The sequence below is a fragment of the Danio rerio genome, chromosome 8, assembly GCF_049306965.1.
Source record: "Danio rerio strain Tuebingen ecotype United States chromosome 8, GRCz12tu, whole genome shotgun sequence".
In the NCBI taxonomy this organism is placed as follows: domain Eukaryota; kingdom Metazoa; phylum Chordata; class Actinopteri; order Cypriniformes; family Danionidae; genus Danio; species Danio rerio.
In genome coordinates, this window is record NC_133183.1 from 18,653,846 (window position 1) to 18,665,000 (window position 11,155).

Here is an 11,155-nt window from a genome sequence, read left to right on the forward strand (position 1 = left end):
GCAAAAAGAGTCACTTTGTGAAGTTCAAATAGGACAGAGTCTGTTCTGCCTCATGAATAATTAATGAACCACTAATTTAACTGCAGCAAAAATTTGAAGGTCAAATCAAATCATTACAATGATTATCATAAACGTAATGAGATATGTCTCACACAACTCAATATATTCAAATAGCACACTGCAGTCTATGCATATGAAAACTATTTCTTTTTTAATGCAAAACTGGCACTTGAACTCTCACTTCCTAGATTATCAGCTTGTCCCCTAAGGACCACAAACTCACTGATGAAAAGAACAGTAAATTTATTCAAATGCCATTTATGGTGTGTCTTTTTTTTTCATGCCTTCAGTATTCCTTCCTATTCGAAATGTGGACATCTGCTTATACTGTTTTGTTATCGTCACCATATTTCTCATGATTTGTGTGATAGAAAACAGGATCTCATCACCTTTTATTTGATTTATTCCAGATCTTTCTACATTTTGAGGCCAAAACCTCAACTTTTATCTGGGGGACAAACAATGCAAGAAAATGCCTGCAGCGGAGAAAGTCAACTGGAGAGTGTGAGTTTAGTCAAATTGTTTATAAGTATATGCATAATAGGCGCAGGAGACTTTCACAGTAATGCGGCAAAATTAAAGAAATTTAAGAATAAACAAATAGTAAATAGCTGCACTATAATATTATTAAAACTATAGATCTAAAACAATATATGTGCAGTAGGATTGGAAAGTGCTAACAGATATTGTTCAAGTATTTCGCAAATTATAATAATACATTCTTTTAAGTAAAGTGTTCAGTAAGCAAGCAGCATTAGCAGCATCCCGTAAGCAAGCAGCATAGACTATTAACCTCATTATGTGTAACTTTTTATCGATTTCACTGGTCATTATGTAAGAAGGGAGTAATTATTGGAGTCGGTTAAGAGGATTATTAATCATTGTTGGGCAACAATAGGCGGTGGAGCTCAGTGTGAATGGTTTGGATGGTACAGATTGCATAGAAAAGGATGTTTTCAATTTTATGAGTGAAGCAAACAATAATATAGTGCCAAGCATTAATAAGTGCACCCCACTGAATATTGATAGCTGTTTATAGAGCAGGTGTGCCTAAAGTTTTTCTTATAAAGGGCCAAAAAACATTTTTGAAAACTAGATTGTAAGCCTGTGGCTGCCGTCGCATCATCCAAGTGGATGCTGCACACTGGTGGTGGTGTGGAGAGACCCCCCCCCCCATGATTGTGAAGCACATTACATTACATTAAGCTGAATACATTGCAAACCCTATTACAAGAAATTTGGCAATGGGAATTTGCTAATTTATTCGATAATATAAAACAGATTAGTCCACAGATATTTAGCCCACAATTGAGTCGATTTATTTACTTGTGTAAATGTGTGTACATTTTTATATTTATTCAGTTTTTAAATTAATTTCAGTAATATTATTGACTAATAGGGAAGTGTTCATTTGATTTATTTACAATACAGTTTAAAAAAATAAAAAATGTCTGTGGATTCTGTCTGGCCCTACAGTTGACTTTTAAAATGTAAATACTGTCACTTGACAGATATAGGACATTGTACAAGTCTGATTAACATTGAATTAAATTATTTAATTATAGTTTTTTGTAACGCAGCATTAAAACAAACAAACAAACAAACAAGAGGTCATGTTAAAATCGAAATGTCAATTTCTGTCAAAGGCATTCACTCCAACCCTCTCCATTAATCTCACTCTCTTTTCAGATGAGACAGTGGGACAAATCAAAGCTTACCATGGGCCAACTTCGGCCCATAGGCTCTACTTTGCCCATCTTTGTTTTAGAGAATATATGTATTGGTGTGTTTTTACAAAACCTCTTTTATTTGTATTAATTAAAATTAAAGTGACATCTATAGGATTAGAAAAATAATACATTAAAAATCACACTGGTTAAATAAAATGAATAAAAATAAAATACAAATACCTAACATATTCATTGGAGTGTATTAATCAGTGTTAATTTCATCAACAATAATGGCTTGACACAAACTTGACAGGTCTGCTGCGCCAGTAACATGACTGAATGCGCACACTCTGATCTTTTCAATTAATAATGCAATGCAGTGGATTAGAATAAAATTAATGTAAATTTTTATCTTTATGCTTATAATTTAGTCTCGTCTTTTTTCCTCAACAATAATTTGATGTTCTTTTGAGAGGGGTCTGACTGCAGTCCAGGTGCACATGCAAGCTGAGACTGTAAACAATTATTTTAATTGCATACAGTCTATTTTAAACACCTAACCCCGCCCCTAACCCTACCCATTACAGTGATATCGCCAACTCTATTGAATTCATGTGTCTAAGACTGCATGTCTGAGAGACTATTGCAGCGGTGCCCAGATTTGTGTCCGCCTTTGATTTGGCCCACCATCCCATCTGAGAAGAGAGGGAGATTGATGGAGATGGGTTAGAGATTATCATTTCAAATTTGATGTACCCTTTTATTAGTTTGTTTTGTTGTTAAGCGACAAATAAGCTAACTGAAATGAAACATTTCAATTTAAATGGTTCCTCAACGGATAGAGGACAATGCAGAGACTTTGGTGAGCGAATCAAGGCAAAGCCACTTGCTGCTTGACTAGTTCATATAGTAGTGAACTACACTGTTATAATTGTAATTGTTTCTATTGCAGTATGTTATAATTAAAGTTTTACTGCATTAGTTAACAATCCAAAGTAATGCTTTCAATCTATTTATAAATATTATGAATTGAATTAGAAAATTACGCATGGCAACTTTAATGTAATATAGTTTGGTATATTTATTTGCTCCCCACGACTCTCAATGATATTTAGATTTTGACCCTTGATATGAAAAAGTTTGGGCACCCCTGGATTATTAGAAGTTTGCAGCCAGATACTATTGGCTTTTTTGAGATGAGCTGCTCAGAACACTCATTTATAGTTTTAGTCATGTTACTAGTGCTGATGACTGATCAAGTCACTTATTTGCTTTTATTTTCTTTGACAACATTAACACAGATACTTATACTTTTAATATTTTGTTAAACTAGTTCCAGCCATTAATATTGACTAATCTGATGTAAAACCAGTAAACCAGATGTGCAAAACTATCTCATTTTTTACACTACAGGGCTGTTTAATACTTGATTCTGATTGGCTGATGAACATTAGGGCGTGCAATTATTTTCAGAAGTAGTGCCAGCCAAATCTTAACTGCATTACTGCTCTATATCACTACGCCAAATAATTCAGTTATTTCACTGCTACAACAGTTGAAAATCAAATCAAAGACTTTTGATGAGATGTGTAAGAAGCTAGTACTACACACAGGAGATTTTTGAGGACAAGAACCTGTTAATTGTATGAAAAACATCATTTGAATAGCTGCTTTAGCTGTGGTAACCATAGTATAAGCGGAATAATTCACTCTGGTCGATTAAATTGTTTGAAAATAATTCATTCCCATCTGTGATGCATCACCAACTCGGGTGCGCTTTATTTTCGGAAATAATTCAATGGCCCATCTTCTTTATTGTCTTCTGCATTGAATGTATTAATGTAAAAGGGAGATGGATTTTTTTCTGAGCAATCCATTATTGTGTACACATTTATTCTGGGAACTATAAGCATTGATATTTCAAATTTACTCATCTAAAAATACTGTATATTTAAGTGTGCAGAAATACTTGAAATCTTGCCTACAGAAGGGTTTGTGACTCGTTTTTTTTTTTTAAGCATTACCTTGTAAAAGGTTACACAATGTGGTGTATTCACTGGTACTTACAAACAGGTTGGTGGCAGTGATTAATGGTCTGAGCTGTGAACGTGTGGTGGTCCAATACTGAATCCTCAGAGGCAGTGACCCATAGACTGCAGGGTTTGCTCTGCTACTCTATTGCCTTTGTGTCCTTTTTTGCCACTTGTTCTATGGGTCAAAGATGAAAAGGTGTTTTCAAGGATCAAAACAGATAAAAAAAAACAAGACAAGTTCTGATGTACAAAAAATCTAAGTTCACATATATATTTCATTTTTTTGATGATATTTTAGGTATTGGTCGGGTAGTAAGTATAGTCAAAAAATTTAGGACTAACGAATAAGATGAATGTATTGTGATTGTATATAAAATGTCCTTTCATTTGGATTACATACTTTAACATAATTAAACAATAAAATAAATAATTGAATAATAAACATAATGTGATTTGACATTTGTTAAAACAGCATATATAAGTACACCTCTTTAATTCATATTTTAAATAGGAAGCTACAATATTATGTTTGTGCCTATTAGATTAGTCAGTACTGAAGCCAAATCTGGAGCTTATCTAACAAAATAACTTAGGATAACAGTCCAAAAACTAGTACACCCAAAGTTAAATGTTATAGAAAAAATTAAACCGAAATATAAAGTGGAGGGAAAATCAAGAGAAGTCAAAAAATCAAAACATTTAGTTAAAATTTTGTAGGTTGTAATTTTTTTTACTTGAATTTAATTGTATTATCTCTCAATTTCTAAATATGTTCAGTGACTAAAATATTATTTTAATAAATATATCTGTTTAATATATATATATTTTAAATGCACCGTAATACATTGCCATAGAGAAAAGGATACAAATATTTATTTTCAAAATGGGCTGTACTCAATTATGCTGAGAACTGTGTATTTATATATGTACATATATGTATATACAGTTGAAGTCAGAATTATTAGCCTCCCTGAATTATTCGCCCCCGTTTAATTTTTTCTCAAATTTCTGTTTAACAGAGAGAAGTTTTCAACACGTATCTAAACATAATAGTTTTAATAAGTCATTTCTAATAACTGATCTATTTTATCTTTGCCATGATGACAGTAAATAATATTTGACAAGATATTTTTCAAGACACTTCTATACAGCTTAAGGTGACATTTAAAGGCTTTACTAAGTTAATGGTAATTAGGCAAGGTGTTGTATTATGATGCTTTGTTCTGTAGACTATTGAAAAAAAATAGCTTAAAGGGGCTTATAATTTTGTCCCTAAAATGTTTTTAATAAAATGTAAAACTGCTTTTACTCTAGCCGAAATAAAACAAATAAGACTTTCTCTAGAAGAAAAAAAATATTATCAGACATACTGTGAAAAAGGCCTTGCTCTGTTAAACATCATTTAGGAAATATTTAAAAAAAGAAAAACAAATGCAAAGGGTGGCTAATAATTCTGAATTCAACTGTATGTATTCATGAGGGCCCTATGCCCTCCAGCTCCAGGGTCTCTGACCCCAGCGGGCTGCCCCAGCGAACTGCCACTCTTCCTGGGCTTGCAGTTTGGTTTTAATTGATTTTAATATATATTGGTTTTAATATATATATATATTGATTTCTTTTCATTCATAATCTGATTTAAATCTAATAGTATTCGATTTAGATTGATTCTAAGGAATCTGAATACATTTAAAAAAAAAAAAACACCAAAATAAATAATTCAAAAGGTTACAAACATTTAATGAAAAACTTCATTGTGGTTACTTTTTACAGTGTACTAATAAGCATTAAAAATATCATACTGACCCCAGTCATTTGATTGTTTGTGTATGACTAAATATACAATATAATACAATACAATACAGAGAGAAAGAAAATAGTGATATAAAAACATAATTTCTATAAAAGACTTTGGATAAAAAAAATCCTCCAGAAAACAGCTGTAGAAACATTGCATTATATTTTGTTTATTTAAATTAAACTTTATTTTTCTGTTTATTTTTAGGAAGATCTTAACTAACCTGTGTTTTAATTTGCTGTTTTTTGCTTTTAAAATTAAACTGATCACAATGTATAAAAATATATTGTAATCGACTTTTTAAAAAAATTTTTTTTTTTAACAAGACTATTGATGTTTTTAACGGTCATCATACTCTTAAATCCTTGAAAGATTTTAATGTTATGATTTTTTTTTTTCAATCGTATGAACATTTATATATAAACATATTGCATAAATATATGCATTTATATATGTATTATATCATCTTTGCGTCAAATTACAAAAAACTAATTACTGCGTATGCAAAGTGTTGTGCATTTTGCAAAAAATTACACTTAAACAGCAATATCTGACTGTGATGTTAACTGTTTAACAAGGCGATTTTTATTGACATTTTTAGTAGTTCATAATCTAAGTTGGTTATGTAAGTAACCGTACAAAAAAAAAACTATATAATTAGCTAGCTACCAGTACTTGAGTCATTTCTCTATATATTATTCCTAAAATGATCATTCACACTACTAAAAATGTGATTGATATTTACTCCACAGTTTAATAAAGCAATCAAAGTCTCATAATGTAATTGGAAAGTGTAAATAAACAGGAAAACACCAGTGAATCTGCTAATTAACAGGTTATTTTTACAGTGCATCTTAGTACATAAACATTTCACAACAGCAATCATTCTGTGCTATACTTTGGCTTTTCCTCACAACAAAACCAAATCAAAAGTTTTTTTTTTATATCCCAAGGCCCCTTCAACCTTATTTTGCCCTGTAACTAAATTATTAATCTGAAATATGTCTACTTATAGAACTAGTCTCAAGGAGGCAGATGAAGCGTAATCTTATAGGAAAGAAAGATTAATGAACTGAGATTCGTCATTGACCTGCTGTCATTTAGCTCTAGGCTACATGATAAGAGACACTCATCAGTTGTCATCACCTGTAACCTGCGTTTCTGCTCACATCACTAAAGCCCGGGGCAATGCTGAGCCTCCATCGGCACGACATAAACAACAGGTTCATTCCTGCTGGTTTACAGTAGCTGTGACTTTCAACACTTTATTTTCAAGACATCCTTCGTTCTGTCCTTTTTTGTGATCATATTTGCAATTAGTCTGCATTGAATTAAGTGTTTAAGGCAAGGTGAAATAACAAAAATTGTATTTTTTTTTTGCATTGCGGTATGTTTAAATATGTTTCAAATGAGGTATTATCCCATTATATATTCATCTTTATTTCTATTTTGCTTTTGCAACGTAGATTGTGCCAAACAGCTTAGTGTATATGAATAAAATCAAACAAAAAGCCATATTTCATAGTGTTTATGCATTGGAATATATAAATATTCATTGATTTATATATAAATTTAATTCAAATTTACATGTAAGTTATAATAATTTATATAGAATAATATGGGCAGCACAGTGGCTAAGTGGTTAGCACTGTCACCTCACACCAAGAAGGTCGCTCGTTCGAGTCCCGGCTGGGTGAGTTAGCATTTCTGTGTGGAGTTTGCATGTTCTTACCGTGTTCGCCTGAATTTCTTTCGGGTGCTCTGGTTTCCCTCACAGTCCAAAGACACGTGGTATAGGTGAATTGAATAAGCTAAATTGGCCGTAGTGTGTGTTTGGGTGTTTCCCAGTACTGGGTTGCAGCTGGACTGGCATCCTCTGTGTAAAACATATGCTGGATAAGTTGGCGGTTCATTCCGTTTATTCGGTTGAGTTCATCTAATAAAATAGACAAGAGAGTAATGATCAAATGCTGATGCAGTTAGTTAAAAATGCACTAGTTTGCATACTTAAGCACAAAAATGACAGTTTAAAAGTCAGTTTCAGTATTCTTATTTGACATTAGTGTCATGTTTTTTTACAGATTGGAATCTCATGTCTTCATAGTTCATGGTTTTTACTTTTACATAATTGTTTTGTTGAATAACTCAAAATAATTATGTTGTTTTATTCAAACTACTTATATAAAATGAGCTGAAACAACAACAGGAGATTTTGGGATTTTTCAGCAAAACTTAATTGTTTTGTGTTAACATAACTCTTAAATTTGTTATGTTAACGTAATCGTTAACATTAACGTTATTTGTTTTAGGACTAAATGAATGAATTGTGTGGAACCCTACATTTTTTTTGTGCATAAATAGGGCTAGTTATGTAAATTGCTCTTTAAAATACTTCAGAATATACTGTACAGTAATAAAATGTGAATTTTGGTGTAGGTATACTGCCGAAGTGGAAATTTATGGCTTAATGCCGGAAAAAAAGCTAATTTTGAGACAACAATCTTTATAAATATGTTCAATGAAATTGAAATTTAAAGACAAAAAGGATTTATGTTTTTTTACATTAGCTTAAAAAAGCACTTTATGAAAACTCTTACGAGTGTATGAAAAAAGTTACTGCCTTAAATGACATCCAGGGGTGTGTTTCCAAAACAACGGCCTAACTCATGACTGAATTACCATAGTACGATGTATCGTTTCAGAAAAAAACTATGTAGTGACGAGTGTTTCCCAAAATCATAGTTGATTTGTCGCATATCCATTGTTTAACACTCATTAGTTATAATGTAAAGTGACTATAATGACGCTCTAAACAGGATGGAGTAACCACTTCTTTGGAGAAAAAAACACATTTGTTTTGTTGCAAATTATATTGTTTTACATGCACACGCATTTAAAAAAAATCCAATATTAGTTTTGGTAAAAAAAAAAATGCTCTCGCTTTCCATAATAATTGTAATATTTGTAAAATGTTATTCTAAAACATAAATCACTTAGCTAACATGTATTCTAATCTCGTATAATAATAAATCATAATTTACATAATTTGCACAAGAAATTAAAAACAAATCCTTAATAATAATTTATTGTGTTTTAGTAGGATAGTGTTTATTTAATTTATTTTATTTGTCAAATACAGTACAAATAAATTTCTTAATAAATAGCTAACTATAAATTGAAACAATTGACGTAAATTTGTATGTTTTCACAAGCTTTGGAGACGTAACTTAAATTCCGCTTTTAAATAATAGGTCAACTGTAGCTTTCATCATGAGCCACGGCAGCGTTCAGAATGGCATAAATGTTTTCAAAGTGCACTACGAAGGGAACACAATTGTCAATATGAAGATCGCTAAATCTGAACTGTAAAAAATAATTGAAAGCCAATTACACCTAAAAGAGATGACTTTTAATGTTTGGGAATAGAACACAGCCAGGAACTATGCTTCTAACTACAGCTCTAGAGTCTGTAGTTTTAAGCGTACAAGTTTGTGACGCAGTTTGCGAATGTTCATTGGAATGATGGATTTGGGAAATGAACTATGCTTGTAACGACGGAACTTGCGACCTGTGTTGGCTAACGATGTTTTTTCGGAAAATAACCTAGACTGTTTGTCTTCACTGAAAAAAATTATTCATTCAATTTACTACATTTTTTTTTTAAGTTAAGTGGTTGCAAACTATTTTTTGGACTGAATTTAAACAAAAAAATTAAGTTGAACATTACTAAATTTAATTTGTTTAAATTCAGTCTATATAATTTGTTTGCAACCACTTACCTTAAATCCAGTGAATCTTTTTTTCAGTGTGCTTGAATGCTTTAACACACTGACTGAGCAGCTCCGAACATTTCGATTACAATCTACATTAAAAGAAGAAAGAAAAAAAAAAATCTGCTTTGAAGTCATTTCATTAAATATCATCATATCTGTCTTGACAAAATACCTCATTTGGGCGCCGGTCTTTATTCATGTGACACCTTAATCATTTTCTCCTGAAATCATATTTGCTAATCTTTCAAATGCAGCCAAGCACTACAAAGCTCCAGTGATGATAATTAAAATGTTGATGTATTCAGCGCCTCTGTGAAAGGGCTGGTAATTGGATGAGAGGTTTGCGTATTTACTTGATTATTTATTTATGAGTCGGCTGATGGTTTGCTTATTTCATTCTGGGAATAAGATGGGGGTGTTCCCCCGTAAAGAAGCGTGATTTGTTGCAGTTAATACGTTTTTCATGGGACGTAGCTACAGCAGGGAGAGTAGACGGAGATGTTATTTATTGATCTCACCTTGAGTCAAAGGAGAGTTATTTCACAGTCAGTCAGTGATGAAGATTTACATAGAAATGATGTATATATTTTTTATGTTAATACCTGATTGGGCTGCACAATTTATCGATCCAGCATCGATATCGCAATGTGATCATTCACTATAGTCACATCGCGAGTATACTGTATGCAGTGTTGAGTCATTTTGCAAGTGTTTCTTGAGAGCTGTGGCCGTTTTAAAAACCATTCAGACATAAGAAAATGGACTGTTTGTAATTTTGAAATATTGATAACAATTATTTTAACAAAACTGTTTACAAAATGAAGACAGTATTATTTTACATTTGATTATTCAATCACTATATACCTGAACACATTTCGACTTTTCAGAAAACAATCAAATGCTGTTGTTTTTTTAGTTAGCATATTTTTCTTTATTGAATTGTTCTATGCTTGTAGGTTGTCTGTTATATTTTATGCACTTCTCTAAAGAATCTTTCCAATCTATATAAAATTTTGGATTCTTTACAAACATTTATTCAACTCATCTAGTGAAAATATATTCATATCGCAATATATATTGGAGAATGTTTTTTCCTATTTGATTTAGACCTGCTCCTGAATCTACTCCTGCTATTTGTCTGTTACATTCTTTATATGTGATGCATAATTTCCATCCATACTCCAAGCGTTGATCAGCGTCTTCAATATAAATCAGTTTTCTGTTCTGATCTCAAGCCTTGGCAAATAACTGAGAAAGCACCGATCAAAGGCTACATTTGCATTATGTCATCATGTATACTTCTTACAAAGTATTTTACAGTATTTTCAAAATACAAGACACTAAAGTATTTTGATACAAAATATTGAGCCATTTTCATAAACCCCATAAAATACATAAAATAAAATATAAAACATACATAAAATATGTATTTGAAATACATGTTTCATAAATACTGCCCATCCCTGCATGCACTCCCATTTCTTAATTCACCTATAGCACATGTCTATGGACTGTGGACCAGGAGGAAACCCAGCCTGGACTTGAACCAGCGACCTTCTTGGTGCTCACAGTGGCTCAATGCTAACCACTTATTTTTTTATTTTATTTTGACTGTAATGTAATGATATGAACTTTTTATGAAGCTGCTTTGGGTGATAATTATTGTAAAAGGCGCTATACAAATAAACTTGAGTTAAATCGAATTGAACCATGTGATAAACACCCATCCTATTTGTTGTGATCATCAAAAGGGAGGACTGAAGACACACAAGAGAATCGTCACTCCCTCTGGATACAACAAGGCAATATCGATTTAATATAGAA

At 31.8% G+C, this 11,155-nt stretch overlaps 1 protein-coding gene across 14 annotated transcripts in view; it reads left to right on the forward strand.

Moving 5' to 3' along the window:
- Positions 1 to 11,155, forward strand: part of pde4d (phosphodiesterase 4D, cAMP-specific) — a 273,689-nt gene that overhangs the window by 23,925 nt on the left and 238,609 nt on the right. For all 14 annotated transcript variants that reach the window (XM_073910162.1, XM_073910158.1, XM_073910163.1 and 11 more), the window contains one exon: positions 471 to 564. In XM_073910162.1, coding sequence (XP_073766263.1) covers positions 523 to 564 — 42 coding nt within the window. In that variant the 5' untranslated portion in view covers positions 471 to 522. The remainder of the gene's footprint in view (positions 1 to 470; positions 565 to 11,155) is intronic.